The 19,324-nt window shown below is 41.8% G+C and overlaps 1 protein-coding gene across 2 annotated transcripts in view; it reads left to right on the top strand.

Moving 5' to 3' along the window:
• Nucleotides 1-19,324, top strand: part of RGL1 (ral guanine nucleotide dissociation stimulator like 1) — a 286,792-nt gene that overhangs the window by 130,701 nt on the left and 136,767 nt on the right. The window contains exons 2-3 of one of the 2 annotated variants that reach the window (XM_049868102.1): nt 4,449-4,917; nt 5,934-6,044. In XM_049868102.1, the coding sequence (XP_049724059.1) occupies nt 4,891-4,917; nt 5,934-6,044 (138 nt within the window). In that variant the 5' untranslated portion in view covers nt 4,449-4,890. The remainder of the gene's footprint in view (nt 1-4,448; nt 4,918-5,933; nt 6,045-19,324) is intronic. The other variant, XM_049868101.1, reaches the window with a different exon arrangement.

Raw genomic sequence — 19,324 nt, forward strand, 5'->3', positions numbered from 1 at the left:
ATGCAGTGGTTAAGAGTTTGGCTGCTAACCAAAAGGCCGGCAGTTCAGCCACTCTTTGGAAACTCTATGGGGCAGTTCTAACTCTGTCCTATAGGGTTGCTATGAGTAGAAATTGACTCGATGGCAACCAGTTTTGGGGTTGGTCTCCTTTATGTCCTTTCTCTGATTCTAGAATATAAGCAACTTTAAGGTAGAGATGATATCCAAGGTTTATTTATATCACCCCACAATAATTACTAAGCCGTTACCGAATTTCAGTATGACATTTATCTACCTCTCCATCCATCTATCCATCAACCTAACGGATGTGTTAAGTACTGTGTGAGCTGCTAGAATACTGAGAAAAAATGGACATTGCCCTGCCTTCATAGAGTTTATAGTCTAATGGGGGAAATAGACATTAATCAAACAATCATACAATTAAATGTAAAATTACAACTATGATAGAGCTACAAACAGAAGCATGGTGCCATGAGAGCACATAATAGCAGGATTTAACCCAAGTGGGAGAGGGGGAGAAGGAGGCATATTTCTACATGTACAAGGACTCTGTGACAGGAGGGAGCCAGGTAAATTCAAGACATGGAAAGAAGGCCTGGGTGGCTGGAGCCCAGAGTGGGGTGGAAGGAAGCTAAAAAGGTAGGCAGGGGCTAAGGTGGACAAGGTGGTACAGGGTATGAAAGGATTTAGGTTTTTATCCTTAGAGAATGGGGAACCACTGGAAAGACTGAAGTATAGGGAGAGATAGTATGCCCAGATTTGTGATTTTAGAAAGTCACTCTGGCAACTATGTAGAGAATGGATCGGGAAGGCAAGAATGTGGAACACAGTATTATTGTTCCTTGCCAGCTAGTAACTCAGTAAATGTTGCTCCTTGACTGAACATTTTGTGGGGCTTACGGTTCTTGCTGTGATCTCTCTATAATGGAGTTTTGGTTTCAAGCTGCAAAATCTTGAGTTACTCAGGATATGGAGATAATTTGAATTTTAAGATAGTAAACCTTCTGTAGCTTTTGTAACTCATTGACCTGATATATAAAAAAATAATAAATTCAATATTAGCCACGGTGCTGGATACTGTGCTAAAGGCTTGATGTGAATTGTCTCATTTCTTTCTTACTATGAGCCAGTGAGGAAGATGTTCATAACCCTGTTTTTTTATAGGTGTAGAGTGGTTAAAGCCCTTGCCCACTGAGAAGTGGTAGATCTAGAACTCGAATTTATGTGTTTCTAACTGCAGAGCGCTCACCCTTAGCCACGATGTTAAAGCATTTCTAGTTTAGTTGGGTTCTTCTGTACCATTTCAATATAGTTTTTATAAAAAAGGAAATTTCATTAGCCCTTAAAAAATGATTTGGCTAATGGCCCAGTTAACTCCTTCCGGAGTATTGGTTAAAGCCCTTCATGGCATTAGGTTACTCATCTACCACTTTGCAGAGTGTTTTTTTATATATCACAGACTTGGCATTATGTCTGAGTTGCTTGTTGTATGTTTTATCTTTTCAACACATGAACAAATTTCTGGTTGTCTTTTTTTTTTTTTCAATTTTTTTTTACAGAAATCTATAATTAGATCAAGGTAATAATGTTCATTAGCCCAAGTTACAAATAGTATTCTAGTACCTGACTTCCTCCTCAGGAGAGCATCATCAACAATTACCAGGAACCTCCAACAACTGGTAAACTATTAGTTGAAAAAGGTTTGCTGTCATGGCTGGAGAAGCCCTCTGCCTTTGCCCTGCCATTTGTTGAGTGGTATTTTTTATGCTTCTTCTGTCTTCATGTTCTAACCCCTAGGCAGCCTCTTCTTATCTCATTTAACCCTTATGATAAGCCTGACAGGAAGGCTTGAGAAGTGAGGGTCAGACTCTGGGTTGGCAAGTTGTCTAGAGTCGAGATTCAGATGCCAAACATATGTCCCAACATTTACCTAGACACATAAATATTACTCCGTGTCTCCCTACAAACATGGGTGCACTCTGGCATAAATTATTCTGAATTTCACTTCTTGCAGCCAGAGTGGTAGAATAAAATCTAGGAAAGTGAGATGTCATAGAAGCCAATGAATGGATGAATGAAAGGAATATATAAACTATATATTTCCACCTCTAGATAGATGCTCTGAAAGCATCTGCATACCAGCTGCTTGTGCTTGTTCTCACCAGCCCTCGTTTTGTTGGTGCTAGTGAAACTGTAAAGCAAGAAAATTTTTTCCCCGCCAGTATGGAATTCTTCTGCGTCTCTTTCTTGTTATATCTTAGGTCCGTCACTTCTATTGTTACTGTCAGTGACCAACACATGTGGCAACGCAAAACGATTCCTAGCAACATCCTAATCTTTAAGTATAGATCTTTTCTGATCCCTTTTTTAAAAAACTTGATCTGTCCTTTCAGCACCGTGCTAGGTCCTGGGCAGGATCATCTTCAATGTAGTTATAAATGGCTTAATGGTTTATACCTCCCACGTATTGACCAGCAAGTTCTTTAACCCACAGGTATGACTAAAAAGGTAATACTGATTGGGATGCCTGCAGGTGAAATATTTTTAATATATTAAAAAATTGTAAACCAGAACACTTGGTTGCTCTATCAAGCATAAAACCAGCTTTTGTCTTTTTTTTTTTTTTTTGCTGATCAGCAACTGGACAAAATCACACACATTAGAAATAAATACAAACAGCTATTATTGGAAAACCTCTTGAAATTTTAATGTAATTCAATGAGAAGACATCATTTCAGATTTATCCACATTGCATATATACACAATTTTTAGGTGTGTCCAGGTAAATACAGTTGGGGAGGAAGTGCATTCGTGAGGGAACAGAAGTTTTTCTGATCACTTATCATGTGCTAGATGATTTGCACACATTATTTCATTTAATCCTCATTCAAACGCTACAAGGTAGGCATGTGTCCCACTTTACAGATGAGGAAATCAAGACGCAGGGAAGTTCACTCTTACTGCAAATGTGGATTCGAAGCCAGATTTGCCTGCCTTTTGAAGCCTGTTCTTTTCCCATTGCACACCAGGGGGCCAACCAGTGAATCGGTGGGGTAGGGAAGAAAGGGATGAGATCTAAAACCTGAGTGGGACCTAGTGAGTTACAGGCCACCCTGTTCGGGAAGACTTCCTAGGAGCGGTAAGGTTGAAAACACTGTTCGATATCCCTAAAGCGGAATTTTTTCAATAACCCCCAAATTGAGAGCCAAAAATCAGGTTAAAGTGGTGGTGAAATTAATCCCATAGTTGCTTAATGTTCTCAGGTGCCTGTGATGGTCTTCAGGATCACTGAAAGGGCCCTCTGGAGTGGGTCTGGGGGCTGGGGGGCTGGTTTAAGAAGGAAGGACATAGGGCCTGCACAGGTTTTCCCCCTGGGGACGCTGCCCAGGGGATCTCAGAAGGCTCTTGTCTATGTGCCTTGTTTTTTTTAATTACAGAAACAACCGCTTACGTTTGATTAAAAGAGCATACCTTTTCCCCACAGTCACTGAGCCCAATAGCTTCTGGTTGTATGAGGGGAACCTGACTAAATGACTTAAAGATGTTCCTGCGTGACCAAAAGATTCCTTTATTTCCCTTGATGTGCTCTCACTGTTCTTTATTCTGCTCTCCCAGGACCATCAATATATTTGATTCTCTGACTATGCACTTCATGATATATTTATTATTAACCAAAACTCTGCCTTATGCCTTAGCTTGGCAATTAGTGGGAGGCTTTTTTTTTTTTTTTTTTAATGTGATTAAAGTCATTTAGGGGTGAATGGTAAAAAAAGACATGAACGCTAAAAGTTTTTATAGTTGACATGGAATTTTGGCGTGTGCCAAGTTTGATTACATTACCACCTGGTATCTCTTTTGTTGCTGATTTACTAAAGATGGGTCAACAAAATGTAATAATCTTGTGTCCTAATAGCAGATCCATCCATTATGAGAAGGTTGGCTTTTCCATGTGATTATTGTCCCACCCTGTTCCTACAGTCCATAAAGCTCAACCCATGGTGGCGCCTCATAAAGACTCACAGAACTTGGGGGGCCACAGACCACCCACTTTCCACGTGGTCCGTCAGTCCCAGCCAACCGCTATCCTGCTTTTGTCCCACCCACAATGCCAGTTACCAGATGGATGAGCCTTGTCATGACCTGTGATAGACAAGTCCAGAGCCATTTCCTTTTGGCAGTGTGCTGATATAGGATAGGGTACATCCTTCACTGGGTTTTACAGCCTCTGGGCAAGGTTTTGGGAATATTCGAGTCTACTCTCACCGTTTCTTTTCTGTCCTAATGAAAAACTTCCTGACTTCTACTATTGCTGGTCCATATTGTTGGCGTGTCACTGGGGTCGCTCCGGTAGAATTATTCTAAATTCAATCCCAATTAAATAGATAATAGAAGTTTTTCCGAAACTCCCCTCCCATACTTTTTTGCACTCCCCCCTTTGTTTCTTTCAGCAAAGGAAGGAAAAGACAGATATCCCCCGTGCCACACGCAGTTCTATTTTGGCACTGGTGATCAGCAGGAAAAGATGATAAAGTTGAAAGAGTTGTTTCCACGTCACCTTCAGAGCTGGAGATATTATTCCACGCTAACTTGATATATGGAATTTAAGAAAGAGAGCGCTCACAAGCACAAACAGGAAAGCCTTACATCACGGAGTAGCGTGGGGAGGAGTCAGCTGCGCCCTGGCTCGCTCGCTCGCTCGCTGCGCTCCCTTTGTGGCCCGAGTCGCGCGCACCGGCGGCGGCGGCCGAGGCAGCGCAGCGCGTGTCTGTGAGCGGCCGCCGGGAGGGACCGTGGGCAGGAGGCGCCCCGGGGGTGAGCCGAGCAGAGGTTGCGTTTGCCCTGGAGCGGGACGCATCATGCAGCGTTCACGTACCGAAGAGAAAACTGAGAATGAGATTGCTTTGGGAAGCTAAAATGGTAAGGAGAACTCCCCGACTGTTGCCGAGGCTTCGGTGGTGGGGAATCTTCTCCCGCTCTGGCTGGGAGTGTTTTGGACTCTGTAGGAGTGGACGGAGCAATCCGATCTCATACTTGTGAGCTAAAAGCTTTCTCACTTTGCTTTGTATGCCTCACTCTCTGCGTGTCTTGTCCCTTTAAACGATGCTTACTTTCTCCGTAATTGCTTTTAGTTTTTGAGGCAGACGCATGTCAGGAAAGGAAAACTTTTAAGGAAAAAAGAACTGTTAGTGGGGGCGAGCCGCGGAGCGCTTCTGCGTCCCAGCGGCTCTTTAACACAGACTTTAGGTTTTTTTTTTTTTAGGTTTAGTTGGGGACATGGAAAAGCAGGGGCTTGCTGCACAGATTTTAGTTGAAGCTGCATGATGAAGTGTCGCTTTTTCTGCACTTGCCAGATTATTTGACGGAAACAAAACTTTCCAACCCCACTAACTTCTTGGGTTCCAACACAATAAGGGGAGGGAAAAGACATTCAAAGCATTTCACTTCCCAAGGAGTGAGGGCTCTTGGCATTTTAAACACTTGTTTGTGCCTGCGGTTAAAATGCAGTTTACTCAAAAAACGGAGCCATTTATAAAAAGTACAAACTTTTTTGACAAATTATTTTTCCTTTCTTGGGGGGTGGGGTTAATCAAGACCAAACCACAGTTTCTTTATGAAAAAGAAAAATGAAAAACTTAAAGAACCCACAAAAACAAAAAACTAAGATATGTGAACAAGTCCAGGAAAAATAAATGGAAAAGTCCTAGGATCCTGATACCACAGGAAGGGATTGTGGGCCAAGAAAATCTCAGCATTCCCTCTATTGCAGTGTGTCTTGTATTGCTCTGATTGTAATATTTATTTTGAACAACCCATCTTGGGCCCTGAGTGCTGTTGCAAGCAGCAAAGCAGCTGGGATAGATTGTGGTTAGCAAGAGGAAAAAACAACAACAACAACAACAACTTTTTCTTTCTCTTTATCCCATCCCTGGCAGAGCTCGATTCAGGACTGGGGTGAAGAGGTAGAGGAAGGAGCTGTTTACCATGTCACCCTCAAAAGAGTCCAGATTCAACAGGCTGCCAATAAAGGAGCGAGATGGCTAGGGGTGAGTAAAACTGGAGAGATACTTGTGAACTTTGGAGTTCCACTGTCTGTTTTCTGTGAATATCATTATTATTTAGCCAGGGCAGGGTTTTTTTTTTTTCCCCCTTTTCCTTTTGGTCTTGAAAAGGAAACTGCCGATGACCAAGTGTTTGCACTAGCTTCTAAAGTTGTTCTTGTACTTGATGTTTTCCAAAGCATCTTCCCTACGTTTGTCAGTAATTCAGAACCTCTTAGAAGTATCTTGAGGTATCCGGGAAATAGATTGCAGTGGAGTGGCAGAAAGTGACACACAAAATAGCAGAGCCAGAGAGCAGCGCTCTGCTAGACAAGAGCCATAGCAGCTTTGCCCAGATAGTGCTCATTTCTCTCTCTGCTCTCCCCCCATTGATTCTGATAGCCCCTTTCCTACTCTTGTACCTCTGATGAGTACCCAGAATGCTCAGGGAACAGACCATACCAAATGGCTCACTTTGCGGGGTGGCAAATTTCGGGTGGTTACCTCCTTTCAGCGGCCTGGGAGGAGGCAAATGCATGTTTGCCCAGCTTCATGTGTAGAGTGCTGGGCTTTTGGAGAAGCACAGATTCTGAAAGCAAGACTCTTTTTCACTGAGACTGTAAGGTATTGGGTGGGTCATGTGAGTTCTTAGTTATTGCCTAGCGAATCTTCAACACATCCCAAATAAAGGGTGTATGAGAAATGGAAGGTTCAGTGACAGGATCACTACCTGGGCAAACATCAGCATGTGGAAGAAGGAAGCAGTGCTTGTTATGGAGATAGAAGTGATCAGAGAGTGAGAGAGAGGTGACAGAAAGCTTTGAGAAGGAAAAGAATGTAGGCCGATGCCTTTACGTGGTAGACTTGGTGGAATAGAGGGGACGGGGCATGTGGTTTCACCTGGCCTTGTTCAACCCACACTCAGACTTCACAGGTGATAGGCTTGAGAGCAATGAAGCTTATGCACTAGCATCCAATTTTTATTGGCTTTGGCTTGAGAAAATTCAGAATGTTTTGAACAGCATTCAAAACATGAAGTGTGAAGGAGGAGGGGAAACAAAATTGCCCAGAGCCTCCTGTCAAGACGAGGGAACGTGTGACTTGTAAATCCCAGTGTGTAAGGCAGGGTGGCCGGCAGCCATTCCCTCTGCTGCAGGACTGCTGACACAGTCATTCATTGCTTCGGGCCTCTCCAGCTGCTTCAGCTCAGGGCTTTCCTGCTACTGTACTTTGGGTTGAGGTACCTACGACCCATTAGGGGCAGTAAACTGTTAGGGACATCTACAGCGGTGGCCCAGAAAGGTATGAACCTTTCCAGGGAAAACTAGAGGAGTTCACTTATCTAGTAGGTACCTTACCTAGAGTATGATGTTAAAACTAATCATGTGCATTACCAGCAGACTTGACAGGAAAAGCAGAGCTAGAATTCTAACAAGTCATCACTTTGCTTATGGTGGTTGTATATATGCATTTTATTTAAATGTGGTATTGATGTGGTTTGGCCACTCTGACTATTTCAGAATGATTCCCAAGTTCTGCCCCATTTCAGGTGCCTTTGAAAAGGTCGTTACATTTTCTGGTGCTGGGTTGTTCGTCTCTTTTAAGTTTTAGCCAAATACAATAGCACTGGATCATGGAAAAATGGAGGTGCTAATTCTGTAGGCCCCAAACACATTAACTATCATTTATTTAGAGGTACACAGTTATTTAGTAATTCTCACTGGGCGGGGGGTGGGGAGGGCAGTGGTAGTTCAGTGGTAGAATTCTCACCTTCCATGTGGGAGAATGGGTTTGATTCTTGGCCAATGCACCTCAAGTGCAGCTAACACCTGTATGTCAGTGGAGGTTTGTATGTTGCTATGATGCTCAACAGGTTTCGGCAGAGCTTCCAGACTAAGATGGACTAGGAAGAAGGGCCTGTCAACCAGATTTCAAAAATCAGCCTGTGAAAACCTATGAATCACAAAGGTCTGATCTGCAACCCGTCATGGGCATGGTGCAGGACCGGGCAGCATTTCTTTCCATTGTGTGTGGGGCTGCCATGCGTTGAGGAAGGGGAGCTGACTTGATGGCAGCTAACAACAACATTCTGTTCACTATACTTCCCTTCTTCCCTCCTCCCAGTGTTCTCAAATTTTAGATCTCACACATATGTGTAATCTTTTTTTTTTTTTTCCTTGTGCTTTAGGTGAAATGTTAGAGCTCAAGTTAATTTCTCATACAAAAATTTATACACATATTGTTTTGTGACATTAGTTGCCAATCTCGATGCAGAGTTCAGAATTGGTTCACCCCTGGACTTAGCAGTAGATCTGAAATATTGAGAGGAAGGATAATGTAAAAAGATTGGTTCCAGTTAATATAGGAATCCGTTACCACTCCCTCTCACTTTCAGCAAAGTGTGATTTGCTGCTACCACTCCATTCGTCAAGAACAAGTTGGTAGGAACTCTCCAACTCTGATCCCACGTATTTTCCTGTCTTTGGTGTCCTGTTGAGAAGCTCTGTTTTAGTCCTTGGAAATTCCAGACTTTAATTAAATGACTCAACCAGTTGAGCCATAGCAATTACAAAACCTTTCTTTTTAGGACTGTGTGGTTTCCCCATATTTGTTTTCCTACATTCCAGGAACCCCTTCTTCAAAGTGATCAACTTTAGTTAAATAGAGATTGAGCTGAGGGGTAAAGATAATAATGTTACTGGAGTCTGACAACAACATTATGAAGACGGTAGTGTTATTATGGTTTATTTGTATCCAGCTGAGGAACTGATGCCCAGAGAGGTTAAATTGCTTGCTAAGGTCACGCACCTAGGAAGTGGTAGAGGCCAGATTTAAACCCATGTGGTTAGGTGCTTACTGTAAGGAACTGCGTGGAAACTTAAGGCTGTTTCCATAGTAGTGGCAGAGAACATTGGCTCAAAAGATGTTGCACCTGCTAGTCCAGGACTTGAGAGCTATGGCTTTTTTTTTCTTCTTTATGTTTTGAGCTACACATTAAGATACTTGTTTTGAAGATGTGGATCTTATTGAGAAGCGGTTCATTTTTGATGTGAGTATGGTGCACCAAAGATACGTATGAGCTTGTGTAGGGCATGAGGGTGAGCATGGCTCTTGTCATATGTCTGTAATGCCTGTTCAGAAAGCCTAAATGAGTGAATGAAATTTTTGTATTTTTTGGTATTCAGATCTTAGAGCTGATTAAGATTCAGTTTTGAGAAGGATAGCAAAATAATTACACATCCTCAGATATCAAGTATCATACAATCCAAAACACTTAGGTCATTCTTTTTTTTATTTTCTTTGTTAAATTTTGTACTCAGTTGATCTTTTAAAGTAAGACCTTCTGTCTTTGTTTGAAAAATACGCAACCAAATATGGTCCAGGCCTGGTTTACTTATATGGATGTTTGCAGTCTTGTCCATGAGCAGTGAGGTTATGTTGGACAACTTTGAGAAACCAAATATTGTTGAAATGCTGACCCATTTTTTCCTTTACAATAACATCTTAGACGGAGATAATTATGCCCAGCTATAACCCTCAAAGAAAAACAACTCTGATTATGTCATAGAATCATAAAATCTCAGAATTGGAAGAGACATTAAAAAGTAATTTCACTCAACCATTCAATTAACTTGTAGAATGCCCAGTGATTTTTTGGAAGAGTGAGTGGTCAGAACTTGTTATTAGTCTTTCGTTTCAGCATTGTGGTTGTACATCCCCAGTGATATGTGGAAATGAGTTAAAGAAAATACCAGTATTCTCTGGAGCAGGAAATGTACTGTTTTAGGAAGAATACTCAAAGGGACAGTGAAAGAAGAATTCAACTTTTAGGGAAGGGGCTTTGGTGTCAAGAACTCATGTTATTGTCTTCAGAATATGACGGACTCAGGGAACAAAAAAATGTGTTAAGCCTAAGATAAGTTCAAAGTGGGGATATTTATTTCATAAGCTAGGAAAAAATTAGGAAGTTTGTGGGCAGTAGAATGGACAATGGATAGTCATGTGGCTTTTCTTAGTTCTACACTTCTGTGGTTATGTGGTCCGTGTGGTGGGACTCCAGCGCTCCCCTTCCCTACATCCAGTATTTATCACACACTGTCTCCCACAAAGTAGGTTCTTGCTAAATGTTTGTTGGGCTAAATTGAAATGCTTTATAGGTAAGATAAACAGGACAGGAGAAAGCAGAATATATTTAGAAATAAAAGGAACTGCAAATTTGTTGTAGAACCTAGTGTTTAGGGCGAATTGTGGCCAGATATGGGCCGTGTGGGCACAGTGGTAAGATAGCCAGTGGTCACATCCGGGCTGAGAAATTGACTCTCACTTGGATACATTATTTGGATTGACCGTACTTTGTGTTTTGGTGACTTTGGTATCCATATTGCCTTCAAATGGCATTCAGTTCCTTGAGTTCTCAAGGAAGCTTCTCTGATCCCCCAAGCCTGGGGGAGGTGCCTCTCCTGTCCGAGAAGCATCCTGTATCTCCCTGTCATGCATTTACCTCACTCTGTCGTAATTGGCTATTGACTTGTTTGTGTCCCCCACTAGACTCTAAGCTTTGTGAAGTGAACAACCACGGCCATCTAGTTAGCAGAAACAAGATAAATTCTGTTTGTTGAATGAATGGACCAAGCTTTATCCCTCTTTAGGGAACTGAGATAGTCTTGGTAAATATGAATGTATGGTTGTTCTTCATAAAAAAAAAAAAAAAAAATTGGCATAAAGATGTTGGCTTACAAAGAATAGGAGAAGGGGGTGGGTGTGAGAAAATTTAATTAGGTAATGATTATATTTGTCTTACATCTTTTCTGGAACAAAGCAGGGCACAAACAAAGGTAGTGATTATTCAGTTTAACAACAACAACAACAAAAAACCACTGTAGTGAATTAACTATTGAATTCCCCAGTGCTTTTTAAAAACCAAGAGGTTCAGTCGTACTTATCTTATTGCTGAGCATGGAAGGAAGAAAGACAATGTATGAGTTAAAAAGTATTGGCGAGCATTGTTATTAGGTGTGGTTGGAAAGTTCTGGAGCGGGATTTTGAAATTGTAAGGCAATAAGCCCCGGAGGAGCCTTTAGTTTATAGTTGGTCATCCTTGTTTTCATCTAGGAAAACAGGCCCTTGGGTTGTATTATTTGTGTCCTTTAGAATGTTTAATTTAGGCTTTCGAAAAATAAATTTCAAAATTTAGCAACCATCTGTAAATGAACCAAACTGATAGTTTTTGTTTTAACCTTGAAACATGTTTCTAAAATAATATGGTAGCCTGCCCCAATCAAGAAAATATAGCAAAGATGAATTCCCTGAGATATCGTTATCACATTGAGGCCTTTCACTGCTTTCAAAATGGGATCTGTGTAAGGAAATTTAGCATGTAATTAAAAACATCCATTTCAGTTCAGCAACCCAGGGAACACCCAGTTGAGTTCAAAATACATGACTACCCCCAGCAAATGCATAACAGCATAAGTGGCACATTTACTCTTTATACTTAAAGTATGCATTCTGTTAAATCAATGTTATGAACATATTTTGTTCTTATTTCTGTGAGTGTATAAAGAAACAGCCTCTTGTCCTTTTAAATTTAGAAAGAAAAGGAGAGAAATAAGGTAAATACTTTCCACTTTGGTGCTTGGCCGAAATTTTTCAGTGCTGTACCCGCTTATTTTAGTTTCCATGACATGTATATCCCTTTGAGCTTCCCCCTTCTAAATACAGGCAGCCCCCAGATTACGAACGAGTTCTGTTCCTAAGCCTGTCTTTAAGTCTAATTTGTACGTTGGAACAGTTAGGCATGGTTTGTACCTAAGGTCAGTTAGTCAAATGGTTGTCTTAGGATGTAGTATATAGTGTACCTTTCTATGCATAAAAAACATTAAAGAAACACTCTCAGATACACTAAAACATCTTTAACGTAAGAATACAGTAATAATAATAATAATAATGTTTTGACTTGTGGGGCAAAGTAGTGCCTGTTTGTTATTACGAGCTATTATATGTACCTCAGGTTTTTAATATAATAGGCTTTCCAGGGGTTCGTTCCTAACTATGAGTTGTACGTAAGTTGGACATTCATAACCTGGGGGGACAGCATGTAATCTAAATCTTATAGTGACTGTTGTACACAAATTATATTAAAATATAAAAAAAGACACCTGATAAGTAAAAGAACTGTTTTAATTTCTACCATGATATCAGTTTTTTCACAGAAAAAACTAATTTTTATAAACAGAGTAAGAAAAATATAGGTTAAACGGGGAAGGTAATACATGTTGCCTCACTCCCTCAGAGAAGCTCAGCTAGCTCGGTGTCTGGGTTGCTGGTGGGTGTGGCAGTTTCCACAGAGTTGGCCTGGAGTTCTCTAAAGCCTTTGGCAGTTCCTGGGTTGTTTGCTAGTAAACACATCCACCATGAACTCCGGAACTACTGTCCCATGCCTTTGTATGATTCTGTCCTATTCATATGAGTCTGCTAACCTTGCCTTCATAGTTTACTCATCAGAAGCCCACTGTGTACTAGATGCAGTGTGAAGTTGTGGGAATACAAAGTAAAATAAAACACTCCTTTTTCTTAGTAGACTTATAGGTAAGTGGGGGAGACGGAAAATTAAGCTACTAATTATAGTATATTGTGGTAAGTGTGTGATCAGTGCTATGTGGGAGAGCTACGCTGAGTGTTAGGGGGCCCAGACAAGAGGCTTCTAAATCCGATGGAGCAGGGGGTGGGAGGTCCCAGAAGGCTTCACAGAAGAGACGGCCCTTTAGCGGAGAGCAGAAGGATGAACAGGAGCTATAATATGAGAGTGTATGGGGTGCTGGTGCTGGGCCACTGCAGTTAAGGGGCACAGCATGTGGGAAGGCATGGAGGCCTGAGACCACTGTGTGAGGCTTAGCATAGGGAGAGGGAAGAGAGCTTGCTGGAAAAGTGGCAGGAAAGGAGATTAGAGGGAAAGACCTGACCATGTCGTGAAGAACCTGGTGTGCTAAGCTGTGGAATTTACTTTGTCCTGGATGCTGCAGTTAGTCATTGAAGGGTTTTGAGCAGTGTGGCATGATCAGATTTGCATGTTAGAAGGATGACTGGCAACAGAGAGGCAGGCACATTGGAAGGGTGTGAGCTTGGACCTTAGAGACCAGGGAGGAGGCTAACATGATAATGAGGACCTAAACTGAGGCTCGGACGGCAGAACGAAGACGGTGGGCGGGAGCGAGTGTAGGTGTGTATGAGGATGGTGGACATCGAGGGTGAGAAGGCGAGTCCTGGTGGGAATGGATCTTAAAAAAATACCCTTATTTCAAAGAGTAGGTCTGCAAAGGCCTTCTGGCTTTCAGGGGTCAGCATTGTCCCCTTCTCATTGGGTGAAATGTGCTTGAGACTTGAAGCCAGGCTTTCTCCCTGTGTACGCTAGCAGATGTCTGCTTTCCCTTCAGAAGGCCCTGCACAATACATAGACCGGGTGTGCCTGATGTCATGCCCAGAGTCAGACTCTCAGTCTAGCCTTGTCATGAGCAAGGAAGAAAGCACTGCTTGACTTGATGAGATTCCAGAGAACTTTGCAAAGCTGATAGTTTCTTTTTTTAAAAGTCATCTCTTTCCCTGGAAACTAAACAAATTAAATCCGTAGGCCATGGAAAGGGAGTAAATATGGAACCCACAGAACTATGATTACAGAGTTGTGTTTTAGACAACAGCACTTAAACTTATAATTGTGTTGTCAGAGACACGAGAAATTTTATGGTTAGGTGTCCTGGACTTTTTCTCCCTCCCTACTCAGTGTCTTTAAACCCTTTTTGACATTATTTATCCTGGTTGCTTGCATTACTGCTCTTGGAGGCTTACTCTGATTGCTAAGTCTACTCCTTGCTTACAGGAAAAATTTCAATAAGATTTAATTCTTCCCTAGTTTACCACTACCACAATCTCAACCTCTCTCCCTCTCTCTTACACACACATACGTACACAGTCTAAATATTAAAATGTTTTTTTCACACTTTATTTTTTAGGATTTGGTCACTTTTATAATACCACTCAATGCCCTCTTTTATTTAATTGATCGGAGTCTGACTTTGGCACCTCTGCTTTGATTTCTATTAATGATGTCATTATTGTGGTTGTAGGATTAACTTTGCTCTGTTTAAAAACTGTCTTCAGTTTCAAAAAGAATAAAAATAAAGGAAATAAATAATAAAGCTAAAACAGGCTTACAGCATCAAATAAGAGATACTGCCTTACAGGCAGCTCAGCCTTATTCAGGGAGAGAGAATTATTCTGTTTACCACTGAGCCTTTTAGGGTTAACATTGTAGAAATACATGTACTTTTTTACTAATATGCTACGCATTGTGTTCCAGAGATTTGGGTCTCAGCCCAGCTTGGCTCCTTGAAACTGTCTTCTCCTTAATTTTATGCAGCCTGTGACCTCTGAGAGAAAATGTAGTCGTTGGGGGTGGGGTGGGGAGGGATGTTGCTGGTATTTTTATGTATATTTTTTAATCTTCATAGACTCATTACCCTACATTTTCTAGCACTTAATTGTTTGTGCCATCTGTGGCCCATCATTTGAATTTGTTTCTACACATTCAGTCTTACCCGGTGTAAATTCTCACAGAAGTTTTCTGTTTGTTTGCTCTGTTCTGTGAAGAATTGAACAATTCAACTGTTTGCTTTTGTTTCCTGCTGATTTAAATATCCATTTTCATCTTTTATAAAAATAAAGGTTGAGTTCTTCCAGCTTCACAATTGTAAAGAAAGTTTTGGGGCCAAAAACAAACCTTTTCTATGAAAAGTGGGATATCTTTGGTCAGTTATATCAATGGGCTTATGTTGATAACCTCTTTGTAATCCTTTTGCTAGTAACTCTTTGCTATTTAGGTCCCATTCTCAAACCTGTAACTTCTGTCAGTGCTAGTTATAGAGCTAGAATCTGTGGACAATTTTTTTATCTAAAAGAAGAATGTTATAGATATATGGCACATACGTAGGGATGAGTTACTAGCAAGAAGGTTACGTGTGTATATAAAAAGCCAAACCTACTGCTGTTGAGCCGTTTCCAACTCATATGGACCCTGTAGGACAGAGTAGAACTGCCCCATAGGGTTTCCAAGGCTGTAAATCTTTACGAAAGCAGACTACCATATCTTTCTTCCCCAGAGTAGTAGGTTCTGGTGGGATCGAACCACTGACCTTTTGGTCAGCAGCCAAGCGCTTTAACCACTATGCCACCAGGGCTTCCACATATACATATACGTATACGTATACATATACATATATATGGAAACCCTTGTGGCGTAGTGGTTAAGAGCTGCAGCTGCTAACCCAAAGGTCGGCAGTTCAAATCTACCAGGTGCTCCATGGAAACCGTATGGGGCAGCTCTACTCTGTCCTATAGGGTTGCTAAGAGTCAGAATCGACTTGACCGCAGTGGGTTTGGTTTTTTATATGTATTTACAGATAGGCTTAAAATGGATGGGACGTTAGCTAAAAATCATAGTCATGATTTTCCAATTAAATCAGATACTGATACTCCTAAATAGAAAATTAGGAGACCAGGAGCATTTGCTTTGATTAGTTTGTGAAGCAGTGGGAAAAGACTTGCCATTTTCTGACCAAAGGTTGACCACTCCCAATGACATAGCACAATGAATATATCCATTTAAAAAATGGCTTAACTAAGTATTAACAGGGCCCAGAGCCATCAAGGCCTGGCTAGGGAATCAGCACATGGTTCTTCTTCTTCATTTGGGGCCTTCTTAGGAGCTGGTACCTCCTGGTTGCTCTTCCTTTTTTGGGGATACTTCCAGCAGGAACCCTGGTTTATAGATTCTAGAGCACTGATTAAAAGTATATGCTTTGGAGCCAGACAGACCTGAGTTCAAAACCCACATCTGCCCCACGTGAGCTTTGTGGGCTTGAGCAGTGAAGTTATTTAACCTCTCCAGGCCTGAGTTGGGAAGGAGCCCTTGTGGTGCAGAGTTAAGTGCTCAGCTGCTAACGGAAAGATCTGATGTTTGAACTCACCAGCTGTTTCACAGAAGAAATATGTGGCAGTTTGCTTCCGGAAAGATTTATAGCCTTGGAAACCCTATGGGGCAGTTCTGCTCTATCCTGTAGGGTCACTCACTATGAGTCAGGATCAACTTGACAGCAATGGGTGATGGGTAAGCCTGAGTTTCCTCACCTGTAAAGTGAGGGCAATAGCAGTACCTTCCTAACAGAATCGTTTCGAGGAGTACATGTGTTTACATGTCAGGTGCTTTGCACAGTGCCTCGGATGTGGTATGTGGCCACTCACTGATCGGGGCCAGGGGAGCTCTCATGAGCACCCCTGTTGCCAGAGTCCTCTTTGGAACTCTGCCGTGGGACCTTGCGGAGCATAGGTGGCATTCTTACATGTGTTCCCTGAAGCTTGGGGTTGTATTCAAACCAGATTGTTTGATTAAGAAACAGTATCAGCCAGATATTAAGGTATTTTCCAAGCATCAGTCTCTCTTTTTTTCACATCTGGGAGGAAGGACCATGGCAGAATTTAGCAATTCTTTTTTTTTTTTTTTATCTATTAGAAGGGGGCCCTAGTGGTACAGTGGTTAAGAGCTCAGCTGTTAACCAAAAGGTCGGCAGTTTGAATCTACTAGCCACTTCTTGGAAACCCTATGGGGCAGTTCTACTCTGTTCCATAGGGTCGCTATGAGTCAGAATTGACTTAACAGCAATGGGTCTATTAGAAGTAACGTCTGTTGTTGTGTTTTCTCTGCCTGGCTGCCTGTACAGTGAAAGAATGAATTGTTGATTAGGCTCCAGTGTTCTGCATTTCAAACTCTTATCAGTTTTCTTTACAGTTAATTTGTTGATGCTCTTATTTTTGTAGTTTAAAAAAAACACATGAATTTACTACTTAACAATGGGCCATGTTCTGTATTCTGCATTTGCTATTTCTGACTGAAAAATGGGTAGGTGGGAAACCATTTTTCTAAAACTGCTTAGTAAGCATTCTGCTAATCATTCTTGTTATCGCTGGGTGCTGTCGAGTTGATTCTGACTTACGTGACCTTATGTGACAGTAGAATTGCCCAATAGGCTGTAATCTTTACAGGAACAGATCACCAGGTTTTTCTCCTGAGAGCCTCCAGATGGGTTCAAACTACCAGCCTTTCGATGAGGAGCCAAGGGCTTCAGTGTTGTGCTGCAGGGCTCCTAAGTCGTTCTTAGCCGGGCATAGTTTAGGTTGTCAGTGAACTGTGCCTTCCCCAGAAATTCCAAGTCCTGAACTAATCTAAGTAGGAAATGAAACATAGTGAGTAACTAATGCAATAAATGAGCCCCAAACCAGGAATGAGCTGAACTCCTTCTTGGGTGTGACTTTTACAAAATCACGTGAACTTTCTGAACTTCAGTTTCCTTGTCTCTGAAATAAGGATAATACTTGTTTTTCCTACAGCCTACCACTTTTGTGAGGATGAAATGAGTTAATGTATATAAAAGTACTGTTTAATATGCAAATTGTTACACGCATGGAAGGGATATTATGATTGTTACTGTCGTTGTCGTTTTTATTTAACCATTTAACCATTCTCTCTCTTACCTAAGTGCTTGATGGGTATATGGTTCTGTTCCTTAGTCCTGCCTCTCCTCCCTCGTTGCAGAGGGAATCTTTTCTGTATTCTTTTCCCCCCACTTGCTGATTACACAGTGAAGCCTTCAGGTTCACCAAGCGGTAGTTTCTTCTGCCACCGCCATTGTTACTGCTGATGTTCCAAGTGCATTGAGAATGCAGACACCAAGGCTTCTCTCTATATTGATTCTCGCTTTCTTTTTCGTGCTCTTAATTTGCACCAGAATCCCCTGAGTTTCAGAAAAAGGTGGTAAAGTTAATACACCAAGGAATGAAAAGTGCTCCCAGCAGCCTTTCAGAGCTGCTGGAAAACGAGCACTTGGTTTGAGGCTAAATCCTGATGTGGGACTTGAACTCATGACCTAATGCCAGAGGCAAGAATGTTACCACCCGACCCATACTGACCTCATAAGATGTAGGCATTTAAAATACTTCCTTTGAGTAGTCCTGTTGTTGCCTTCTGTGTTCTGTTCTCTTTTCCTGCCTGTTCCTGCAATGTTTCTGGCCTCCCTGCCAGGGGCACAGTTTTAGTTTTAAGAGCTGTTTTTCTCACTGTCTTTCCATTTGCTTACTACAGCTGTTTCCTTCTTGCGTTCCATTTCTCTTGTGTGAGTTTTTTTTTTTTTTCTGGTTCCTGTTCCTTCCTGCCCTCCTCCTGGGTTAAAAATATCTCTAGGGGCTCTGGCTGCGCAGCCACAAATCTGGTCCACTCTGAGCATCTTAAGACCCTTTTCTGCTTTTCCAGATACTCGAACCTCAACATCCATTCCCTGTTATTTGTACCTTTCTCAGCTGGCTTACAGGACTAACTGATCCTTGTACTCAGAGCTGAAACTTAAATCCTTCGTACAAAGATGTTTAGTAAGTGATGCGCTCGTGTTGTGTTACTGACGAACCCTGAATTTTCTCTGCGTCTGCTGCCTCTATATGTGCTGCTAAAGGAGAAGGGACTGGAGCACATTGACTCAAGGCATGTGCTTAATATTCATTTATGTGCAATGCCATGCTGGACTGCTAACTGAAAGGTCGGAGGTTTGAATCCACCTGGTAGCACCTCAGGAGAAAGGTCTGGCAATCTACTTCTGAAAAATCAGCCCCTGAAAACTTGTTCTACCCTCACACACATGGGGTCGCCATGAGTCGGAATCGATATGAGTTGGAATTGACTCCGTGGCAACTAGTTATGTGCAAAGCAATGATACTGTGATCAGATAAGCCCCCAGGAACCAGCTTTCAGACAATATGCTGCTGAGGGTATCCCAGAAGAACCTGTTGCTGCTTTGCTCCCACAACAGAAGCGTTTCTTAGGGAGCTAAGGTGAATTAAAATGTTTCTTCGTGAACATTTTTTGGTTAGAGTTTGTCGTAGTCTTCTAGTGCTGCTATAACAGAAATACCACAGGTGGATGGCTTTAACAAAGAGAATTTTTTTTTTTTATAGTATAGTAGGCTAGAAGTCCAAATTCAGGGTATTAGCTCCAGGGGAAGGCTTTCTCTCTCTGTCGGCTCTGGAGGAAGGTCCTTCTCGTCAGTCTTCTCCTGGACTAGGAGCTTCTCTGCGCAGGAACCTCGGGTCCAAGGGACGGCTGCTCCCGGTGCTTCTTTCTTGCTGGTGTGAGGTCCTCGACTCTCTGCTTGCTTCCCTTTCCTTTAATCTCTTGTAAGATAAAAGGTGGT

Source organism: Elephas maximus, chromosome 24 (genome assembly GCF_024166365.1).
Source record: "Elephas maximus indicus isolate mEleMax1 chromosome 24, mEleMax1 primary haplotype, whole genome shotgun sequence".
NCBI classification, from domain to species: domain Eukaryota; kingdom Metazoa; phylum Chordata; class Mammalia; order Proboscidea; family Elephantidae; genus Elephas; species Elephas maximus.